We start from the raw sequence: 24,054 nt of genomic DNA on the forward strand, positions 1-24,054 counted from the left end.
ATCTTGAATATATAAGTAAAGGATACTATCTTCCTTGCTGTAAGGTCTTTTAGAAAAATCAAAACTAAAATCATGAGAGCTTATACTCAAAGTGAATAATATCATACTATGGTAGAGATTTGGCCATGTCAATAGAATCTTTGAAGGTGGACTCATAGTGACTCAAATGTTGAACGAAAGAGTTGCGAGTCTGGAAGGGATAAGAGTATAGTGAAGGTATGTGATAGAAACTCTATTGAATTACAGAGAAGGAGAGTCGTCCAGATAGTCCTAGATGGATAACTGACTGTTTAAGAAGAGATTCAATGGTGTATTTTGTTTGATGGGAGTTTAAGAAGAGATTCAATGGTGTATTTTGTTTGATGGGAGGATTGTTGGAGTCCCACATAGACTATTTAACATCTTCATTGGTACGAGGTCTATTAGAAAAATCAAAAGTAAAAGCATGAGAGTTTATTCTGTTGACAATATCATACTGTTGTGGAGATTCATCGTTCAAATCATGTTCTTGCAGCTGGATTGAGAAAGTTGGTCATAGAACAAAAAATTTGGTTCATCCGTGCAAAATGCGACCAGTGTTAAAAGCTTAAAATCTTTTTCGAGAATTTTATTGGCATGTGACCCAAAATTTGGTTGGACTCAATTTTTGTGAACATGAAGGTAATGAAAAGGGAGTAAGATTTTAGGGTAAGTTGGATAAAAATCTCAAACTCATTGGGTTTGGATGAGGACATACTTTCCTGATGATTAATTTTGGTAGAGTTCTTCATGACTTTATTGATTATTGTTGTGTTTTTACTATAAACAACAAACAAAAACTAAATCGCAAGCACAAACAATCTCTCCGGATGGCTTTCTTCACTTCACCGATTCCCCATTTCTTCAAGATCATTCTCCACCACACTCTCATCGAAAGAAAGCTTGTAAGCAACCTAATCCAATCCACATTCTCTCTGATCTCTTCATTTTCTTATCAATTTCTTTTTTGCAGGATCTTCCAAACAAGTTTGTTATCAACAATCGCGCTTCTTTGCTACACAACAGCGCCACTCTCAGCCTTCCGGACGGCGCAAACTGGGAGGTCGAACTCAAGAAATCGGATGGCAAAGTATCCTTCGCAAGAGGCTGGCCGGAGTTCGTGGAGTTTTACAATGTGAAAGCTGGATATTTCGTGGTTTTCAGATTGGAAGGAAATCGGTGCTTCAATGTTCTCATTTTCGACTTGAGTGCTACGGAAATCGATTATCCGATCAAGCCGAGGATCTTCCGACGGCTACGTAAGGATCGCAACATAGCCTTCGATCGCCGCCCGCCGATTCTGCTTCCGAAGAGCGAGAACGAAGATGAGGACGACTCTGTTGTTGTGTTAAACGACGCCGTTTCGAGGAAGAGGAAAAGAGAAAAAGATCACGAAGCTGCCTTTTGTTCCCTACGCGAGATGAAGAAGATGATGAGGACGAACATGAAGATAAAGCATCAACGATTCACTACACCTCAACGATTCAGCGATGATGATGAAGAAGACGAAGACGAAGACGAAGAAGAAGAAGAAGACGAAGAAGACGACGAAGAAGAAGATTACTCGTGGAGACGGAGGAAGTACAGAGGATCAGGTTCGTTCGCAAAAACTCTATAAATTTCAATTTCAATTTCAGCAAGCGGTACTAAAATTGGATGAATTCTCACCGATTTCAGCGCGTAATCACGAAGACGGCGGCCGATTCAGTCCAGAATCGATGAGACCTATGCATCCTCCAAGGACGCCGAAGCCATTAACGGAGAATCAAGAGCGAGTTCTGAGAATAGCGAGTTCGTTCAAATTGAGGACGAAGAATCCTTCATTCATGGTAACGATGAGGCCTTCCTACATCCAAACAGGAAATTACCTGGTAAGAAGAAAACAGCGAAATGAAATGATTCTCAATTGAAACAGTGATTGAACAATGATTTCTGAAATGCGTAGAGTTTGCCGAGAAGCTTTGCGGAGAGGTACCTGCAAGAATCGACGGACGTGAAGCTGGAAGTGGCGGACGGGAGGATTTGGAGCGTGTGGTGCGGTGTACGGTGGGCGTTTACGAGGCGGCGGACGGAGTTGAAATGCGGTTGGAAGAGATTCGCTGTGGATAATCAGTTGAAGGAAGGGGACGTGTGTGTGTTCGAATTGATGAACAGAATCCCCAAAGTGTTCTTCAAAGTCACTATTTTCCGGCGACCGGCTAACTGAATTCATCATTTTCCTGCTTTTTCTATTTCTTTTTATTGGCTCCCTTTCTGCTTCAACCCGTGACTGTTTAACCTTACCCTACATACGTCACAGGCACATATAGAATTTCAGTTTAGCTATAAATGCTTTTTGTTAGGTGGTCCCGTCAAATCGTATTTTCATAAATAATAATAATCCAAAAATTTAAAACTACGTTTTTTTTAAAAAAAAAAAAAAAAAAAAAAAAATTTGACTAAAAATTTAAATGTATTCGTAGAGAAAATAAAAGTGATTGAAGATTTGATGAAAATGATAATTTTTTCAAAAAAAAAAAAATAATAATAAAAAATGTATGAAACTAAAATCATATTATACCAAATTTTAAATTGCTAATGGAAAAGAAAGTAATGTTCTAAGGTGGGAAAAGTAATAGAAAAGTTGAGGACTACTATTTATAGGAAAATTAAAATTATTTTAGAGTAAAAAAACTGACAAATTTTTCTGGAAATAAAAAATAGATAGAATTTAAAACATAATATATAATATATTTATATTATTTTAAAATATAGTTAAAAGGAAATAAGTAACAAATACAAAATATTTAAAAATAGAAGAGGTTGAGGACAGCAAATGAGGCTTGTCTATGGCATTTGGGTCTGCTCCTAACCTCGACGAGCTTCTTAGTTATCTAAAAAATATGTAAAATATGGAGTGAGTACAAAAACTCAGTAAGTAGGCTCTTAATCGTGCATGTGGTAGAGTACAACACTCCTTAACTTATTATGATTCTTGTTGCAAGTACTTAGGCCCTTTGGTTCTATTCTTCACTGGTGAGTTACTATCATAATTTAGCTTGAGTACCTTGGTCCTTGGGTTATGAGGTATCAACCTTTGTTCTGATCTAAAGACCTTAGTACTAATGTTCTGGGTTCTTGTCTTGAGAACTTGGATCTTAATCCATGTTCTAATTCTTGATTGTTGATTCGTTCTTGGCTATTTTTTAGGTTTTTGTTCTGTTCTTGGTTTGTTCTCCAACATACTCTCCTTAGGATTTACGGTACAAGTCATGAACCTGACAACTTGTATCCAAGGCTTCATACGTTCCAAGCGACATAGTCTGATCTCGCATCCAGGACTTCATTATTCCCTGCGATATGATCTGAATACCTATGCCCAAGGCTTTTTACGTTCCAAGCAACGTAGTATGAAAATCTACATCCAAATTTTCTTACATTTCAAGCGATATAGTCTGGGTCATAAACATGCTGTATCGTGAGAGGTTGAGGAGTTTCTTGAATTTCTGAGTCTAATGACCTTGATCCCTTATTCTTGAGTGATACCTAGCATCCTTTAAGCATTTCTTAGACCCTAACCCGTTAGGTTCCTAATTTTCTCTAATTAATTTGAAAGTTTAAATATATTTTTATATCCTTAAGAATAGGCCTTAAAAAGTAGCAAGTCATTTGGAAATAGGTAAGAGTTGAAATATGTTAAAAAATTCTAGAGGCATTTTGGTCATTTTACCTCATAATTCTTAGTTTGGCCTCTCAACATGTTCCAATAACTTTCAAACTATCATTGTCAAATAAGTCTATTATAAAGTTTCATATAATTTGGAGATCATTTAGATCATGAACGGAAAAAAAGTTACTTTGGAGATCATTTAGATCATGAACCGGAGATAAGTTATCTTAGGGGCATTATGGTCATTTTACACCGTTACTTAACTACTTAACCTTGTCTAATGACTACTAAATTTCATATATATAATCTTTAACATACCATAATATGCTTGGTAGTGGAGTCCATTTATTGGGTCATTTTCACGTTACTTAAATCCTCAACAAATCAATCAGTTTAGGGTCTTAACTCTCTGGGTGTTTTTCTCTCATATTCATGTCATTAATACTTATTTTAAGATTCATACTAAAATTCAAGTGATTCCTACAAGTGTTTTTCAAGGAAAGTCCAAGATGACTACTTACCTCGTCATCGATGTTTGGAGCCTCCGTTTTCAAGCTTCTGATATCCGAATTACTTCAAATTTTCTTTGACAGATTTCTTTGGGAGTCTAGTTTCTACAACCATAAAAAAATTTCATGAAAATTGGTCTGAAAGAGGGTTAAAATTGAGAAAAATCGAGGGATGGTCGAGTTTTGATTTGACATAGTTGGTTAAGTTGAACCAGCCACGTCATCATCTTCTTCCTCTAGAAGGAAGAAGACGCGCGTGACCTTTGCGTCGTCGCCTGAAAATGCACCTCTCCAGCTCTATATACAGTGTTTCTCCCCTCGATTTCTTCATGAAACTTTAAGATTCTTATTGGTAGCCATTTCTAGTGCTTTTGAGAACCCAATTTCTTCAAGAAATTTCTTCTTTATTCTTTCCTCTAGCTAAAGTAATCATTTTGGAGGAACGTCTTTAAGCGTGTGGTCTTAATTTTGGATTTGTTTCCTCGGTCTCAACTCACCCGAAAACGCAGGATCTTCTTTTCTTGGGCAACTTGATCTACGACTATTAGTTCTCGATTTCTTCATCAAAGTTACACATCTTAGTCCTCCGGATGCTCAATGAAGTCTCTAATTAGGCGCGCTCTTGGACTTATTAGGGTGGTCTTCTACTTAAATATTTCTTGGACGTCCAGAAATAGAATGAGATTGGTCTCTCTCAACGAAGTTGTTTGTAGGCATACTGAAATTTCTAGTTTCCTTTGAGCTCCTTTAATTGCGGCCTGAATTGGGAATTGATGTTTGAGGCTCCTTCAGCACTCGACGTCCAGAAATAGAATGAGATTGATATCTCTCAACGAATTTGTTTGTAGGCATACTGAAATTTCAAGTTTCCTTTGAGCTCCTTTAATGGCGGCCTGAATTGGGTTCCTTTGAGCTCCTTTAATGGCGGCCTGAATTGGGAATTGATGTTTGAGGCTCCTTCAGCACTCGATTCTTTCATCAAACTTTTGGGAATTGATGTTTGAGGCTCTTTCAGCACTTGATTCCTTCATCAAACTTGTGGGTAATCTTGTTTAGAAGGTGTAGAACAAGTAGGGAAATGGTGGACTATGACTCTCAAATTTGGAAGAAATTCGAGAGACAAGGCTATAACTTGCCTTTTTCTCGACTTAGTTTGATTCTTACTCTAAATGAATACACATACTTTAAATCGACGTTAAGACCCCAGAATCGTTGTGAATTAAAGTTTAAATTTTCAGAAATTTCTGTCAAAAATATCCTATTCGATCATGCCCTCATACAAGATTGCATTACAAACCTTCAATTTACAAGACTGGCGCTTTACCACTGAGGGCAATTAATATTAAAACTCCAACTCTCTGTCATCCTGACTGACCATAGCGAACACATGAATACGATTAAAAATGTGTATGCCCTCATGCAGGATTGAACTACAGACCTTCAGTTTACAAGACTGATGCTCTACCACTGAGCTATAAGGGCTATTAGTTTCAAAACTTGACTCTCGACCTTTGCAATTCTATAAGAACTCTCCCACCTTGACCGACAATAACGAACACATGAATACAAAATGTGTATGCCCTCATGCAGGATTGAACTACAGACCTTCAATTTACAAGACTACCACTGAGCTATAAGGGCAATTAATATTAAAACTCGACAATTCCATAGAAACTCTGTCACCTTAACCGAAATGTAGACTATTTAAAAATGTGTTTGCCCTCATGCAGGATTGAACTACAGACCTTCAGTTTACAAGAAGGATGCTCTACCACTGAGCTATAAAGGCAATTAATATTAAAAGTCAACTCTCGACCTTGACAATTCCATAGAAACTCTTGTTAGGCTATGGAGCCTGATACTTGTTTATAGCTTGGTCAACGGTTATATCCGGTAAAGCTATATTTAGTAAAGCTATATATAGTAAAGCTATATATGGTAAAGCTATATACGGTAAAGCTATATATGGTAAATAGCTATATATAGTAGATGGCTAAATCTGATAAAGCTATATATTGTAAACTATACCATATATATATCTGGTCCGTAGAGTTTTGAAAATGTACTTTTCTATTCTCTGTACTCTCTCTTGTTGTACATACCTGAAGTCATCAATACAAAATTCTTTTAGCCAAAGTTCTCCTTGCAACTTTTCTCTATCCCATTCTTTGTGTTCATCTAGATCGAGCGTGTGCGTTGTTGTGCGATCCTAGCAACTGGTATCGATCCTAGCAACTGGTATCGATCCTAACAACTGGTATCAGAGCCAGGCGGTAGTCAGAGCCAGGCGGAAGTCAGAGCTAGGCGAAATTCACCACGATCTGTGAAGATGGAAAGTTCAAAGATTGGAATTGAGAAGTTCGATGGATCCGATTTCGGTTTCTGAAAGATGCAGATTGAAGATTATTTGTACCAGAAAGATCTTCACGAACCTCTATTGGGGGTGAAGCCGGATACCATGACCACGAAACAGTGGAAGCTCAAGGATCGATAAGCCTTGGGGCTGATCTAGTTGACGCTATCCAAAAACGTGGTGTTCACGTTCAACATTATCAAGGAGAAGACAACGTCAGGTCTGTTGAAGACGCTGTCGAATATGTACGAAAAATCGTCGGCTATGAACAAGGTGTATTTGATGCGGAGATTGTTATGAGTCTTTGTGAGAACTGCGTTATGAGCAAACATAAACGAGTTAGCTTCACAAAGACCGTTAGAGAATTGAAGAAAAGTACCGGAAGCATCGCTTAAGCTCCAGAGGAGGTTGCATGGGCCGGAGCAAGTGGGAGTTGAGGTTGAGTTGCTGAAAGATTCACATAGTGATGTTGTAGCAGATACTCAAGAAACTCCTGAGACTCATGTTGTTGGCGAGGAACCCGGTCTATCATTCAAAACACAGAAGGCGATACCATTTCACTCGGAGGCGAGAGTGTGCGTTGTTGTGCGATCGATCCTAACAACTGGTATTGATCCTAACAACTCTATCACCTTGACCCACCATAGGAAACACATGAATACGAAATGTAGACTGTATGCCCTCATGTAGGATTGAACTACAAACCTTCAGTTTACAAGATTGACGCTCTACCACTGAGCTATAAGGGCTATTAATATTAAAACTCAACTCTCGACCTTGGCAATTCCGTAGAAACTCTCTCACCTTGACCGACAATAGCGAACACATTAAACCCTACTCTCAAACTAAAAAATTCTACCGAACCTAAAATTCGATTATTCTATTTTATGAGGGCGGTTTCAAATTGTAGACGGTGATGAAGAAAAACAAGCAAAGACCTTCAATTTACAATAATGCATGTCCTCATGTAGGATGAAACTAAAGACCTTCTATTTACAAGATTAATGCTTTACCACTGAGCTCTAATAACTAATATTTTGATAAGCCGACTCTCAACCTAGAAAGTTTTATAGAACCTAAAACTTCCGATTTGTTACGACCCGATTTTATGAGGTTTCAAATTATGGACCGTGATAAAGAAGACCAAGCAAGCAAATAAATTAAAAGTAAATTAAAAATATAATACAACGAAATTTTATCCAATTTAAAATTAACCGAAACCTAATGCAAGTGATTTTGAAGTCTATTTAAAAGCCAGAAATGAGTGTTGGCAGAATTTAAATTCAACGTAAAATATACAGATGTCTGATGCCTCAACAAGACTCCTGTCTGCACATCTTTCGAGCAGTTCCCTTCCTCAATCCACATGTGAAAGAAATGTAGAAATGTAGCGAGAATAAAATAATAAAAACAATAAAGACTATCATTGTTATAACCAGACTCTCTACTTCGACAATTCTACAAGATCTAAAGTCCGACTACAAGTGATTTTCAAGTTTATTTAAAAGCCGGAAGTGAGTTAGGCAGGATAAAAGTTCAAACATCCCCTCTGTGACCACGCAACTTTTGAGTACTCCTTCATCTTTACCGACACTCAGCAAAAGTAAAAAAGGAAGGTAAAATGGGATGAGTATAAAATAGTAAGTAGCCTATATTCATAACATGGATTTGCTCTAGAAAACTCTGATCCTTATTGAGCCGGAGGGTTATGTGAATGAATCTAATTATAAACAAACAATTCTTTCAAAGGAGAAAAAAAAAAAAAAAAAGTATGTCCTCGGGTAGGATTGGACTACAAACCTGGACTACAAACCTTCAGTTTACAAGATTAACTCTCTACCACTGAGCTGTTTAGGTTGTTCCTCGACTCTCGGCCTAGGCAAGTTTTAGGACCTAAAACCTGACTGCTCTAATATCAATTTGTCACGACCTGATTTTTTAGTCTTCAAATCTTGGACCATGATGAATAAGACAAATATCACGAAATTAATTATGTATCGAGGGCGAGATTTTCTACCACAGATATGTGTCATACAGCTCAATCCAATCTAGTTGAATTGTACAAGCAACTCTTGAATGTTGGGTTTGTTAGACTTGTAATGGCTCATACTAGTATTCACCCGAATGAAGGGAATGAAATCTTCATCTTTGTAGTGTAAGAATTGAGAACCATTTTGATTCTATTAAGAATTAAAATAAAGCAATTAATATAAGAGTAAGAACTCAAACTTGGTAGAAATTGCGGCTTGCAAACCTCCTTGATGTATTCCAACAATGCAGAAGTTCTTTCACATCCCATAAAATCTTTCTTACTATGACTCGAACACAAGGCTAAAACTTGTGGGAGCCTTTTGAAAGAAAATCTCGTAAAAATTGGAGAAGAATAGTTTCAAAAGAATTCTCCAAGTGTGAGAGATCAATGACATTTTGGCTCAACCTATTAGTTCTGTTGGATAATTTTTATCAAATAATATATTTAAATACCTAATATATTATAATATAATATCTTAATCCACTCCTATTTTATTGAATTTTCAAAGATATATTTTTATGGAATGTATTATAATTGTTTTAATATTTAATGTATCAAATTCAATAAACCTATTCTCTTATCTTAGTGTATTTAATATTAATTTGAACATTTAAAATTAATTTTTTTTTTCTTTACATTTAATGTATCTAATATATTAAATTTTAATTGGAACACTTTAATTTTTATGCAACATTTTAGTGTTAGTATAATCAAGCAAGGAGACCTTATGGACCTAAAAATTATAAATTAAAGTTAATTAATTAAACTCTTTAGTTCATTAATTTCGGTTGACTAACTACACATTCAAATTTCAAATATAAGCTCCAATGATACAAAGTTAGTTAATTAAACTCTTTAGATTAGCTTGACCAAAGAGGGTTTAGGGGGTGTGCGAGCCCCCTAGAGATTCACACGTGTGGATTGTGTGTAGGGAAGTACTACACATCCAATTTATCCGAGATTGGATGCCACTCCTATGATGGTTTTTAAATGATAGGTCCCTAAATCGTGAGTTATGTTTGCATTCCATGACCCCAAGAGTTAAATCACTTACTATTATTTCTTAAAATACTCAAGCCATATGCTATTCTTTTCAGGTAAAGGCAAGGCGTCCCGTACGGCTGACGACGTCGCAACGTGAGATCATGACACGTGCATAGGGTAGTCACATTTATTTTCTTAGACTTGGGCTAGAATAGACTGTTTTTAATTTAAAGGTTTATTTCTTTTCTTTAGTCTTTTGTAGCTTGTTTTAAAGATGTTTTCAAAACAAGTAAGTCTATGACTGTGTCTCTAGATGAATGTTATGTTTTATGATGAAGTTTTTAAATGTTTAATTCCGCATACGAGAATGATAACAATAGTGGTGGTAGGTAAGTAAAAATTTAGAGTCTTATTACTCTTAATATTAGATAGGAACTAATTTGTAAAAAACTGAAATTATGAGACCGAATTGTTGTAGGTAAAAAAAAAAAAAAAAAAAAAAAAAAAAAAAAAAAAAAAAAAGAAAAGCCCTTGTTTCGTGGCGGGAGGTAATCATCATCGAGCTCATTGTTGGACCCTAGTTTCCACTTCGCACTTCGATTCTATAAGCACTTCACAATTTCTGGAAGGGAAATCCGCTGCTTCGAGCGGACCATATCACGCCCTTTCGCGTCTTACGCCATCTCCCTCTCTCTCTCTCTCTCTCCCGTAGCGACAAGCCCAAAATTTCACTCCCTCATGCAAAGCAGCTCCTTCAACCCAATCTCGAATTCCCTTCAATTTCAACGCCCATGGATTTTCCCCGAAACCCACTTCGCCGTTGGTATTGGGGTTCCAAATAAGCCTAGATTCCGCCTTACACCTCGAACTGTTATCAGAACTTCAAGAACTCGGTACAGAGCCGATGAAGGCCTTGATGATGGACCCGGTCCCAGCACCCCGGTGCGCTTCCCCGTCGTCCTTCTCCGGTCCGGTAGGGTCTCTCAGTACGTGTGGGATGGGGTTTCTCTACAGTTGGTCGGCGTTGATGGTGGTGCTTCATCTGTTTCTTTTGATTTCGATGATGGGTTTCGAACGATGTACAGGGCATGTGGTTTGGCTGTTAAGGGTTTTTTTATTCCCAAGAATGTTAGTGAGCATTATGTACTTTATGTCAAATGGAAGTTCTTGCATCGGGTTTTCAGTTCCGCTCTGCAGGTTATTGCTACTCAGGTCAGTGGATGAAACTTAATCCTTCAATTTATTCGAGTTTTCTAGTTGCGAGAAGAAATTAGTCTGATAGAGTGTAAGGATAAGACTCATAGTTTCATTTAACTATAGCCCATTTGATGTTTGTTCATATTCTGCTTAGTTTATTTCTTATAGTTGGTTACTGTTGGGACAACATTTTAGCTTGAGCACATCCGGATAGCAGAACTTTGAAGTGTTTTGTGGTGTGTGGATTGAATTGTTTACCTGATGAAAGTATTTGGAGTGTGAATTTTTATGGCTCTGCACTATAGTTGTTAGCTCTGATTTTATTGATGTCCACCTAATGGTTTAATGATAAGCATTCTCTTCAAATTATAAGGAAAATTCTTATTGATAGGCAATGTTTCGGGCTATAGGAGTTGGGCGCACTCGTTCGCTAGCATCAGCAGCAGCTCTGAATTGGGTCCTGAAGGATGGACTTGGACGGTTAAGTCGGTGTATTTACACTGCTACGATAGCATCTTCATTCGATACAAATTTGAAGGTTTGCTTCTGTTTGTTAATTTCTTATGAACAAGGAGTTTTATTTGAAGATCATCCTTGAAAGTGCAGTGTTTGTGTTTCCATTGTATCTTATTGTTTGATGAACAATTCTTTTTTTCTTTTTTAATGTTTCTCGTTTCAAGAGAGTCAGGTTTTCGACAGCGATTCTATTCAGTTTAAGCATTGGAGTTGAGTTGCTGACTCCAGCATTTCCTCAGTACTTCTTGCTTCTTGCATCGATTGCAAACATCGTGAAGCAAATAAGTCTTGGATGCTACTTATCAACGGCTGTAAGGGTTCACAATTTTATCTAGTCCAATTTTTGTGCATTATATGTTTGACATACTTTCTTCACGGAAAATCGATCGCCTCTTTATGATAATAACCAATATTTCTTTCTGTTGGTAAGAGGTGTTTGTTGGTTTACTCTGTGTTGTTCGTTTGTCGAGAAAAGTTACTCCAAGTTGTTGATCACTTAAGGTTTGGAATGACTTTCAAAGTGTTTAGAAAAAGGTTTTTAAGCACTTGGAAAGTTATTCATTTGGTTCATTATGAAGTTTCTGGAAGACTCAGTTTCAAAAGTTCTAATTATGCTAGTTAAACATTCCTGAAAGTTTCATTTCAATCGATAATATTCTTTTTGCTTCACGACTTGGGATTTTATCAGTGTCGTCTTATAGTTCTCACTCTTTGTAATCAGTCTGCTGTTCATAGAAGTTTTGCGGTGGCAGATAACCTTGGTGAAGTTGCTGCCAAGGCACAGGTTGGCTATAATCCTTCCTGAAACAGATCACAATTTTTCGGTATCCTTTACGTTCATTCAACTATCCATTTTATGCAGATTCAATCAGTGTGCTTTGATAATCTTGGTCTCATACTCGCTGCCCTTCTGAACTTCTTGTCCAAGAATGATCAAAGGTTTTTTTTCCCCTGATTGTTCTTTAGACTTCCGTTTGTTCTTAAATAAGTTACAAATACTCAGAGATTATCAATTCATGTCTGTTTTATCATTATGGATATATTTTCTCAATTTTGGAATTTATCATTTCAAGGGATTCTAACTCATTATTATTTTTATGTTAGATTGCAAGCAGCTTTACCTTTTGTAGTTTACCCCATTTTTGCTGCAATGGATCTTTTTGGAACATATCAAGGGCTTAAACATGTCCATTTGCAAACGCTAACGAAGGTAGGTTTTGTGTTATTCAACTTTCCACAGTATTTGGAGGCTAGTTGTGTAATGGCCCAAGCCCACTGCTATGAGATATTGTCATCTTTGGGCATTCCATTTTGGGCTTCCCCTCAAGGTTTTTAAAACCCGTCTGTTAGGGTGAGGTTTCCACACCCTTATAAAGAATGCTTCGTTCTCCTCTCCAACCGATGTGGGATCTCACAATCCACTCCCCTTTGTGGCCCAGCGAGGACGCTGACACTCATTCCCTTCTCCAATCGATGTGGGACCCCCCAATCCACTCCCTTTCGATCCCAGCATCCTTGCTGGCACACCGCCTCATATCCACCCCCTTTGGGGCTCAGTCTCCTCGCTGACACATTGTCCGGTGTTTGGCTCTGATACTATTTGTAACGACTCAAGCCCACCGCTAGTAGATATTGTCCTCTTTGAACTTTTCCTTTCGGACTTCCCCTCAAGGTTCTTAAAACACGTCTGTTAGGGAGAGGTTTTTACACCCTTATAAAGAATCCTTTGTTTTCCTCACCAACCGACGTGGGATCTCACAAGTTGTGTTCGAATTTGCTGTTTGTTTTGTGCTTACTTGATGGAGCAAAATTGTCTTTTATCAGCTGTTTGCTTAATGGAACTATGATTTCTTTATTCTCTCTTCACTACTTGAGTTTTGATAGAGTTCTTTTTAGGTGAAACACTTTCTTTAGAAATACGTTTTATAATTGTTTTGCTTCTCAACCGTTAGTTACTTGATGTTCAGGATAGACTCGAGATCATATTATGCACTTGGATCGAGCAAGGATACGTGCCTACACCAGCCGAAGTAAGTGAGAGGGAAGGAATTGGTTTACTATGCAGAAAGGGTGAGCGTCTTGTCTCTGTATTGATTCCATTATGCATAGAAGGTTAACAGATCATAGACTTATGTTGAACTGCAGTTAATTAATATAATAACTTCAATATTCAGGTAAGGTTTCATGGCCAATCAGAATAGGTTGCTTGAATCTGGAGTCTCAAATACCAAAATTGTCAATGCTTGCAATGCGATCTGTATGTAACAAGGACTATTATTTTATATGCATGGATGTCTTCTGCCGGGGCTTAACAACAAATACAGTGAGTAGATATACTTCGATTAACCTTTACGAGCTGTCCATATTTATTTTGCTCACACTTTTCTTGTTCGAAATCGTAGCACGGTATTCTTCTTTGTCTCCGTGAAGGGGCTCGTGCCGCAGATATCAGCATGGGGTTATTGCAGGTACTAGAAAATTGCTTAAATTCATTTTCATCTGTTTGGTTTGCACTTGATTTGAATATGATATCTATTGTTCGAAAAGTTTCAGTTTGGTCGGGTGATTTAGTGTAACAACTCAAACTCACTGCTAGTAGATATTGTTTTCTTTAGGCTTCCCTTCAAGGTTTTTAAAATGTGTCTTCTAGAGAAAGTTTCTACCATTTGTAACTGCCCAAGTCCACCGCTAGCCAATATTGTCCTCTTTGAGTTTTCCCTTTTGGGTTTCCCCCAATATTTTTAAAACGCGTCTACTAGGGAGAGGTTTCTACACCCTTGTAAAGAATGTTTCGTTTCCCTCTCCAACCGATGCCCAGCGTCCTCGCTTTCGCTGGCATTCGTTCCTCTTTTTAATCGATGTGGGATCTTACCTTTAGTTAAATCTTTCAAACAACCTTTGATCTACAAAGTGTTTCATAATTTTTTTTATTTTGTTTTTCTTTCGATAACACATTTTTTTCAAATGCATTAAGGAAACATGGTAAAAGTCATGTAAAAGACAATGGTCAACTTTTGATGATGTTAATGGTGTTTAGGGATAATATAACAAAACCAGAAAGACCAAAGCGAAACATTTAAAATCATAGAGAGTATTGATACTCGAGGGACGAAAGCATTGCGGAAATCTCTTCGAAACGGGATGTCACAACATTCTTTTAGTCCATATGCTTTATATTCAGTCATTCTTTGATGACTTTGAAATTCTGATGTAATGAGTCTTGACTTGAATAGGCATGCTTCATCCGCAAAGCGATTGTATCGAACACGAGCGTTTGGGACGAAGAAATCAATAAAGGTATTAAGTTTTCAGATGCAATGGCGAAGGAGTGGGTTGGTTTGGTTGAGGATAGCAAGAAATATGCAGAAGAAAATGGTTGTAATTTGGTTAAACAAATGTCAAGCTTAGGATGGGCTGTCAAGAACGTTCTGCTGAGTACAAATGAGCAAATACGATACAGCTTTGTTGATGACTGAGGGACCTTGTTTCCAAGGACCAAAATGCTGATCTCATCATTTTTTCTTTTACCCATATAAGGATACTTTTAACTCTGGGGATAATTTTAGAATTTGTTAATTATGTATTTTATATATATATAAACTATAATTGTTTACACAATAAAATTATGGAAAAAATATTAATTTTATCGATACCTACGTAGTAACAACCTCTATAAAGGTCTATTGAGTATAGTTTCATTGGTCGACTACCGTATGTTTAAGGTCTCGTTTATTAATTATTTAGATTTTTATTTAAAAATTGTATTTGTTTTCGTATCATTTAAGGTCTCGCTTGGATACTTGACGGACGTTGTATAGGACTGTATGATTGCTTGTCAAAATTGCATCGAAAATTGCATCTACTCGAGAAATATTGAAATACCTCAAAATATATTATAGTGGGAGTCATGGTGTCATCTCTCCACCAACTCTAGATCCTTTGGCCTAAGTGAGTTACCCTGAAGTACATACGTGTGTTATAGTATTGGCTAGTGTCGATGGATGGGCGTCGATGGTGTTTTTCTTTGAAAAGGGAATATTTATATATAGCAATAGATAATTATTAATGAATAAATTTATAATTAATTGCTAATGGCAGCTTTGTAAATAATGAAATTAAAAAGTTTAAAAAACAAAAAAAAAAAAAAAAAAAAAACTTATATAGTTAAAAGTATATTGAGAAATTCAAAAATAAATTAAAAATAAAAACATTTAAAATACTTTTTTATATAAAAAAATATTTATCTTTAAACTTTTAGATTTATTGCTCATAAATTTATTAACGGTATAAACTGTTAAATTAAATTTTTATTTAATAGATTCTTTAAATTTTGAATATTTTTATTTAATAGATACAACTTTTAATATTAAAAAATACATTTTTATATCTAATAGTATTTTTAAACTTTTGTATATAATGGAGATGTAAATTTTAAAAAATATTTAAAATTGAATTTAATTAGACACAAAATAGAAGAATCAGAGAACATTTCTTCAAATTTTAAATAATGGACCTATTACATCATTTTTTATTATTATTTCAAAAACCCAATATATACAAAAAGTTGAGGGAGTAAGATGGTAATTTATCCAAATTATTACTAATGTAAATATCTGAAAAAGTAATTTTTTTTTTTTTTTTTTTTTTTTTTTTTTTTACTTTCCTTTGTTACTGTTCTCGAATTACGAAACTGGGAGCATTTACCAAGAGCCCCGCCGTAGGGGAGGTTACCGGTGAATACTGCGGCGAACTTTGCACAATCGCCGACGGCGACTGTTCCGACACCCTCCACATCTTCACCGACTTATCCAAACTGCCACTGTACACAATCCACCTCCGTTGTTCTCCTTCCCCAGCTTCATTATCCCTTTCAACCGCCAAACACTTCACCGGTCCGGTGTGCCCCGTCAGCACCGACAAGCACGAATGCTCTGCCACTGTCCTCTGCCACACACATATCCCCATATCGGCGGAGCCACTCAACAACAACCGCCCCGCCGTCGCCAAACACAGAATTGCAAGCTTATGCCCCTTCAAATTGCCGCCATGCGACAACGATTTCTCCCTCTCCCAAAAATTCACCACTCCATCCGACGACCCACAGTACACAAACTTAGCTCCTTCGTTCACTGCCAGAGCCGTGACCGCACATTCCTGCTTCAACAATGTCTGTGAAAAAAAATGCTTCGTCCCTTTCCCCTGCAGCTCTCTTCTCCACACTTTCACGCTGCCATCCGCCGACCCAGTGAACACCAATCCATTCACACTCGAAATCAACGTATTAACAGCATCATCATGAGCTTGAATTGACTCCAAGCATTTCGAATCCGTCACCCTCCACACCTTGAACGTTTTGTCCCACGAAGCAGAGTACAAAAACAAATTGTCCTCACTCAAACTCAGAGACGAAATTGCATCGAAATGCTTAATCCAGAGGTTCCTCCGCCGTCTCCCATCCAAGTAATTACTGGGTTTCATCGAACATTTGATGTAATCGCTCAATGTCGGTAAAGTTCCAACTCGTTTGTGGACGCTTGGATCTCGACTGGAGACCTTCCAGACACGGACCTTGCCGTCCTGGTGGCCGGTGAAGATTTTCCCACCGCCAATTACGATGGATTTGACCAAGCCGCTGTTGGATTTGAAACCGGAGAATTCCTTATGGCTTTTCCAGACGCGGATGTTCTTGCTGTCGGAGCCAGTGTAGAGAAGGTCCCCTGAGGCGGCGAGGGAGTAAATGTGGCCTTCTTCGCGGACGAGAGAGCCCATGAGGACATTGGGGAGGAAGGAAGTGTCGTCGGCGGAGGGGGCAGGGGAGGGCGTTAAGTGGGAGGACCATGGGGATTTGGTATAAGGGGAGGAAGAGGCGGGTTCGAAAAAGGAGGGGTCGGATTCGGCGTCGGCGTCGGCGTCGGCGTCCATTAAAGAGAAGTTTGTGTCGTCGACGTTGGGAACAGAGTATTTGAGGGTGGGGAGTCGGAGGGAGACGTCGGTGTCGTCAAGGCTGGGTTTTTTAAGCTTATTGAAACGGCGGGTGTGGACGCTGCTGCTGTTCTCTTCGGAGAAAACTCGGCCACCTCTGGAAGAACCTCCGCCGCCTAACATGGTGGGATTTTCATAGAGATATGGAGGAGAATTGTTCTTAAGGGACAAAATGTGGCAACCAAGAATGTGTGAAGGAAGGGGAGGTTATGGAAGGGTGCGGTTGTATATACCTTCTTCTGTTTTTCTCTCCTCAATTTGCGGCTGCTTATGTCTCCTCCATCACTTGACTCAATGTCTTTTCCTTCCCACCTTCAACCCAGCTTCAAATATGAACCCATTTCTCCAAATTAGCATCCTATAATTGTGCATGTTAACCCTTTTTTTGTTACCTAAATATGTCCCTTACTAAAATCATGGGAGATATGTCACATGGAAATTTAATATCTACCTCCCTTCCACACGGAAATGAAGATACTGGCCTTCAAAAGGGTGGCCTTCAAAAGGGTGGAATGTGATATCCCACATCCGTCCGAGAGGAGAACGAAGCATTCCTTGTAAGGGTTTAGAAACCTCTTCTTAACCAAAGTGTTTTAAAACTGTGAAGGCTCACGGTAAGACATAATGGGTCAAAGCGGACAATATCTTCTAGTGGAAGATAGATAGTTCATATATACTTGTAACTATTGAGAAAAATTAATATTTCATAAGATGATCATATGCTACTCGATTTTAATCTTGAGTGAATTATGAACTTCTATTTGCGAGGGTTAGAATGACTTTGGTAGTCGATTCAATATGTCTACCATTTTACGGACTTGACTAAACAGAGAATTGGGAATATAATTTCACGAGATGGAACTCATTTTAGAATATAATTTGTGGATCATTTTAGAATCTTTGGGTGCATCACATTGCACATGTTCTTGACACGAGAAGGAAGATATTTGAGGACAAGAGTTTAAAATGTGTGTTCCTTGGAGTAGGTGAGACTTCTTAGACGTACAAACTCTATGATCCATTGACAAAGAAAGTGGTGGTGAGTCGCAATGTGATCTTTAATGAAAAGAAAACATGGTAACGAGGAAACAAAAGTCATTGTGAATCAACCGATACTGGTGGATCATGAAGAAGAACGAGTTGAAACCCCAATTCAACTTCACTATGAGCATGGAGAGGTAGATAAGTACAAGTCATGTCTAGTTGCAAAGTGATACAAGCACGTATGGAGTTGATTATGAGGTATTTGCACCAGTAGCACGTCAATTTACTATAAGGCTTATAATTTCAATTGCAACATAGAAACCGTGGCATATTCATCAACTTGATGTGAAGTCGGCCTTCTTACATGGAAAGCCTAAAAAAGAGGTAGATGTGGAGCAACCAGATGGTTTTGTACAAAAAGGTAGAAAGGATAAAGTATATAAGTTGAAGAAAGCTCTATAAGGTTCGAAGCAATCTCCGCAAGCATGATACAATTGAATTGATTCTTATTTTGAAAAGATGGAATTCATTAAATGTCCATATGAACATACATGAGGTAACATTCTCATTGTTTGCTCGTATGTTGATGATTTAATATTTACTTGCAATAGTGAAAAAAAATGTTTGAAAGAAGAGCACGATGAAGGAATTTGAAATGATAGATATTGGTTTGATGAGATATTTTTTTTTGCAGTAGAAGTTATTCAGTTTGTCGTTGAAAACTTTATGTATCAAAAGAAATATGTTCAAGAGTTACTCGAAAGATTTAAAATGGATGAAGCACACATTTGGAACTCGATCAGAATTGAGTTTGAAGTTGCACAAGGATATTGAAGGGCGAGAGGTTGATAATAAGTGCTTCAAGAAAATTGTGAGAAGTTTGATGTATTTAACCTCAACAAGACCAGACATCATATATGTTGTTAGCATGATAAGTCACTACATGGAGTGTCCAACGAAAAAGCATCTCAATGCAGCAAGAAGAATATTTCGATATGTTAGAGAAACTTTTGGTTTTGGAGGTATTTTACAAAAAAAGAAGGTGATTCGAAGATGGCTGTCTATACCGATAACGATTATGTAAGTGATATAAATGATCGTAAAAATAATTCAGGAAGTATTCTCATGATGAGTTCAGGAGCTATTTGTTGGTTTTTAAAGAAGCAACCTAGACACTCTTAACTAGCTACAGAAGCAAATTTTGTGGCAGCATCAACATTCTTATGCCAAGCAATTTGATTAAGAAATATGTTTGAAATTCATAATCATAAGCAACTAGGTTTGACTGTTATCTATTATAATAATATGTCAACTATCAAGTTGTCTAAAAATCATTTGTTGCATGGAAGGAGTAAATATTTCGGTTTCATTTCTTGCGTAATTTGTGTAAAGAAGATACACTATTGAGCTCAATTTTTGCCGAAGTGATGAACAAATCGCATACCTATTCACAAAACTCTTGAAACAACCATTGTTCGATAAGCTTAAAAGAAAAATGGGGAATGACAGAATCCAAGATGCTTTAAAAAGATGAAGTGAAGTCCTAAACTGATTTCTACATAATTCAGCTTAAAAGAGGGGTTGAGGGGTTACTTGTAGATACATGTATAGATACATATATAAATACATATACGATAGATGCACATACATAAAGGTTCCGTCCATAAAGGTTCATTAGTTGATGACAATTTAAAATTCGAAACTTAATCATTAGCTAAAAACATTTTTTTATCATTAGCTAAAAACATTTTTTTACTGCATCTAATTTTCAGTTTACTATAAAGACAACATGTATTACAGCTTAATAAAATCATTCATTGACTAACATTTACTGCTCTCATCATTTTCAATTATGTTGGCTATGAGACTATGCCCACTATAAGAAATCAATGAACTTTTTTACTCTCCATGTTGCATCAGTCTTGAACTTAAAATCTCAAATACATTGTACATTATCCTGTTGAAGCTGACAGAAACCCAATAAATCGCTTTAGAAAAAACAAAAAAAAAATAGAAGCTATTTCTTAGTTAGAAGGCCCGATGAAGAAAGAAGGCGTAACGCTTGGTTAGAATTGTCGAGAACCGATGATGACCTTGGAATATTCATCTTCCTTTTCTTCAAAAATTCCAATGAGTTCTGTAAGCATTGAGATGGTGCTCTCTCGTTTAAAAGAACCGTTTCAATCCTGCATTTACAAAAATGAGTCGTTCTATTTCAGAAGGTATAATAAAATCGAGAAGAACATCTTCAGTAACTACAGAGTCAGGTCCCTCACCCAGAGCTTTTGCTTTTCCTCCTCTTTGTTTTTGATTTAGCTGCAGGCTTTTCGTCGCCTGGGTCTGATGAGAAAACTTGTCTATAGATGGAGAGTATACCAAATTAGATGTTTAGCGAAACTATAATCTGTGCAGAAATGAATGGAGAGTGGGAAAGAGACATACTTCTCACGCTCGGCAAGCAGTTGGACAAGATTACTGGGAAGCATTCCCAACTTGCTAACTTGATCGTCGTGTCTAGGGGTTTCTGCTACATCTTCGACAGTTTCGCCTTTTTTAGATGGGCGTGGTGTTTTCTTTTCGGCCCACTGTCTACGACGTTCTTTACCTTCACGGACAACCCTACATAAATAATGCCATTTATCATGTTCTGTCCAAAAAAACAAGTAATAAACAGACGTGCATCAAAGGACACTATCCTTTCAGATATCATCTAATTGCATCGCGGGCAGGAATTCCCAACACTACACTGAATTCTGAGAATGAACGACTATCCTCGATTCAGTAGTGCTCTTAGCGGAAAATACCCTATAGCAATGGGCATGACAAAGCAAGCCATCCTAGCCAACTATCATTTGTTTCATTGATTAAAAAACATGGTTCAGAGCATCTGGTGTGCCTAAAAATCTTATTCTTGTTAGTGCAGAAGATGGAAAACAGATCAGAGGGCAACCCATTAAGTAAAAGACAGAATTGCCCAGGCTCAAATCAAGGGCTCAATAATAACACAAAAACCTGATCTAATTACAACAGCAATAAACATAATTAGCAATCCAAGCCAATTTACATGCACCTTAATTAACAGCATGAAACAACCATACAATCCTACTGCATTTGAGGTAAGAAACTCATGAAATAATTGCCAACAAGAAATTAAACCGTGAAAAGAAATCATAGTTACCATTGTTGTGAACATTGAGCCTCAGCAATTTATGCACAAAATTAAACCACCTTTGTTCTTTTTGAACTAGATTATTGAACAATGAAAAAAAGACGGACAATAACATATAAAGCCATATGAAAAGGAATTTAGAATTGTATTTGTAAATAAAAAAACCCTGCAGAATCAAGGAAAATCGTTGGATTGTCTTTCCATTACTTTCCACTTCACTTCGATTTTATGAACATATTGCTGGCAAGCCAAAAAATTTGGTGCATTCCTTCTATTATGGATTTCTGAGCAAAGTTTCACTGCATAGGATTCTCTGACAAAAAGACCTTTGGAGACTTTTAGTGGGTATGATTGTTTGGTCTCTTCTGTTGGACTGAAAAATTATTGATTGGGTTTCAAGATGTTATATCCTACAGTAGATGTAATACATTTTTACGGTTTAAGGCATAATCCCCTTATGAATCAAAGAAGGCCAAGTATAGAGGCTTAAAAATTTGAGCCTCAACCTGAAGCTAGGCAAGCCTCAAGGTTTAAGGTTCAAAAGTCCTTCAAAACATGGTTTAAGCTTTGACATGAGTGTGCTGTTTATATTTGCACTACAAAACCTTAGATGGTCCTTCTCTTTACCATTTCCATTGCCCTTCAAGGAAGATGGACAAACCCTGAATCACATACTCGTTAAGAATATCCTGATTAATGCAGAAAAAAATAAAGAGGATGGGTTATCCTGCATGCTTGATTATGAGAAACCCTAACCTGATGGATTGGCCCTTTTTGTTAGATTGGGATTTGGACTTCTGGTAGATGCTCATATAGCAGAACGTAAGCTTGTGATTTCTAATCTCCAAAAGTACAATGTCACATAATTCATAAGAGAATTCAGTTATCAAGGTGGGCAAAGGTAGATACATCTGTTCACGTCAAGAAGGATCAACGGTCCCAAAATTCTTTCAACTAGCTCTCATCTTAAGTCTATGCCCTCACAAATAAAAGAAGTTCAACATTTATGACTAGAAATTCTGAGACTATGGAACTTGGTATTTAGCAGGAATCTCATGATTGGAAGTTTCAGGGAGGGTTAACTTTGATCAGGTAGGTAAATCATCTCTTCACTACTGATGGACAACATGTCAGGATTTGGTTTTCAAAACGTTCAGGAAAATTATTTTGAGCCTGTTCTTCAAGAGGTCAACAACTGAGATTGCTATCCTCCTTCCCTCAGTAGTCTGGTATGGAATCATAGGTGTCAGAAGAAGACCAGCGTGTTCTACTGGTTTGGGATCCATGGTAGCAACAAGAATAACACTGCTAGTGCTGATGAAACTCAGAAAAATAATTGCTTATGTTATCCTTAGGGCAGGGTGTTGCAATATGAGTAGACTATAAGATGAGAGATCGAATCTTGTTTCCTTTCTCTGCCCATTTTATTGCAGGGTGGTACAGGATGCAGGACTATTTTATGCTTTCCCTTTGCAGGTCAAGGATCTGAACTTTCAATTGCAGGAGGGAACTCCTTCAAACTGAAGGCTAAGGAACTCTTCTATACCATGGTGAAGCAACTCTTCAGTAAATTTGGTTAGAGAAAAACATAAACATGTTGATATTCCTAATCTTGTTGCATCGTCGTCTGGAGTTTAAGATAGAAATTTGGGGGTTAAGATATATCGCCTACTTCTTGAAGGTTCAAATCCTCACTCATATATCTATATGTACATACATATACATATACAATATATATATATATATATAGCTAGATAAAGAAATCCATCGACAATATCATATGCAATCGAAATAAATAATTGAAGCCATGTCTTAAGAATCTATAATGTCAGCTCAACAAGTAATAGAAGCGAAAACGCAAAAACAGCTCCAAACGCAGTGAGAAGACTAAACACAATGCAGAAGTAGATTAAACGTGAAGCCATTAAATCCCATGAAGGATGAAGAAAAATCCATGGAAATAAATGGATAATCAAACTTTACAAAAACTATAAGAAAAGTCATTGGTGAAATAATGATGAAAGCACAAGGTTCGACACCAAATACAATTCGGTAATGGGAAATACGGATTGAAAACACACCTAGCGCTACTTTCTTTTTGAACTTTTGTAATCTCTTCATCCTGCTGTATTCCCTGCAACAGATGAGTTCCTAATATAAATAACTGCTTCCTTAGAACATAGCTGGAGGAACTCCGACCGAGTTCAAACAAGCGGCAAATAGAAATATAGAAAGTTGGAAACAACGAACCTGCTCGGCGGTGAACTCTTCGGGGGCGTCGGAATCGGTATCGTTTGGGTCCGACATCTGATTACAAACTCTCCTTTTAGGGTTTCTGTGAGGTTTTTGGGTCCGGGATTTGAAGAAACTCTTGAAGGAGGAAGAGTTTTGCGCTTTTGAGCTGCTCCAAATTGAATATCATGTCGAGCCGACTCCAGAATAATATGTTAATGGGCTGGGGTAGTTGGGCTTTTATGTGGTTTCGGCCCATATTTTTATTTTTAATATAAATTAAAATTTTAATTCGTAAAATATTTATTTATTTATTTTTCATTTATTTAATTAAGATTTACCATTCAATCCGAATATATATTTTAATATAAATTAGTTTCCCTTATATGCCAATTTGTGTATGACCGGTGCCCTACGGGTAGCTACATC

At 37.2% G+C, this 24,054-nt stretch overlaps 3 protein-coding genes, 3 non-coding genes and 1 pseudogene across 6 annotated transcripts; 2 read left to right on the forward strand and 5 right to left on the reverse strand.

Annotated features, from left to right (window-relative positions):
• Window positions 1-743: 743 nt before the first annotated feature.
• LOC111794693 (B3 domain-containing transcription factor VRN1) lies at window positions 744-2,254 on the forward strand. The gene is made up of 4 exons (XM_023676803.2): window positions 744-923; window positions 992-1,613; window positions 1,696-1,889; window positions 1,964-2,254. Exons 1-4 carry the CDS (start codon window positions 744-746, stop codon window positions 2,222-2,224), a joined length of 1,257 nt encoding a protein of 418 aa, XP_023532571.2. The 3' UTR covers window positions 2,225-2,254.
• A 3,332-nt stretch (window positions 2,255-5,586) lies between these two features.
• Window positions 5,587-5,658, reverse strand: TRNAT-UGU (transfer RNA threonine (anticodon UGU)). Its single transcript has one exon. It is a non-coding gene; the product is annotated as a tRNA-Thr (tRNA).
• Window positions 5,659-5,893: 235 nt separating this feature from the next.
• Window positions 5,894-5,965, reverse strand: TRNAT-UGU (transfer RNA threonine (anticodon UGU)). Its single transcript has one exon. It is a non-coding gene; the product is annotated as a tRNA-Thr (tRNA).
• A 1,241-nt stretch (window positions 5,966-7,206) lies between these two features.
• Window positions 7,207-7,278, reverse strand: TRNAT-UGU (transfer RNA threonine (anticodon UGU)). The gene has a single exon. It is a non-coding gene; the product is annotated as a tRNA-Thr (tRNA).
• Window positions 7,279-10,086: 2,808 nt separating this feature from the next.
• Window positions 10,087-14,904, forward strand: RUS4 (root UVB sensitive protein (Protein of unknown function, DUF647)). The gene is made up of 10 exons (XM_023677491.2): window positions 10,087-10,757; window positions 11,134-11,280; window positions 11,423-11,569; window positions 11,980-12,042; window positions 12,121-12,197; window positions 12,363-12,468; window positions 13,226-13,328; window positions 13,433-13,581; window positions 13,661-13,726; window positions 14,492-14,904. Exons 1-10 carry the CDS (start codon window positions 10,284-10,286, stop codon window positions 14,732-14,734), a joined length of 1,575 nt encoding a protein of 524 aa, XP_023533259.1. The 5' UTR covers window positions 10,087-10,283; the 3' UTR covers window positions 14,735-14,904.
• An 869-nt stretch (window positions 14,905-15,773) lies between these two features.
• On the reverse strand, window positions 15,774-17,455 carry LOC111795094 (protein JINGUBANG pseudogene; annotated as a pseudogene).
• Window positions 17,456-20,101: 2,646 nt separating this feature from the next.
• Window positions 20,102-23,804, reverse strand: LOC111795202 (UDP-N-acetylmuramoyl-L-alanyl-D-glutamate-2, 6-diaminopimelate ligase). Its single transcript, XM_023677492.2, has 5 exons — window positions 23,644-23,804; window positions 23,475-23,527; window positions 20,667-20,843; window positions 20,501-20,581; window positions 20,102-20,410 (listed from the first exon to the last, which is right to left on the reverse strand). Exons 1-5 carry the CDS (start codon window positions 23,698-23,700, stop codon window positions 20,242-20,244), a joined length of 537 nt encoding a protein of 178 aa, XP_023533260.2. The 5' UTR covers window positions 23,701-23,804; the 3' UTR covers window positions 20,102-20,241.
• Window positions 23,805-24,054: the final 250 nt, after the last annotated feature.

This window comes from Cucurbita pepo, chromosome 5 (genome assembly GCF_057944985.1).
Source record: "Cucurbita pepo subsp. pepo isolate OVF chromosome 5, ASM5794498v1, whole genome shotgun sequence".
Lineage (NCBI taxonomy): Eukaryota > Viridiplantae > Streptophyta > Magnoliopsida > Cucurbitales > Cucurbitaceae > Cucurbita > Cucurbita pepo.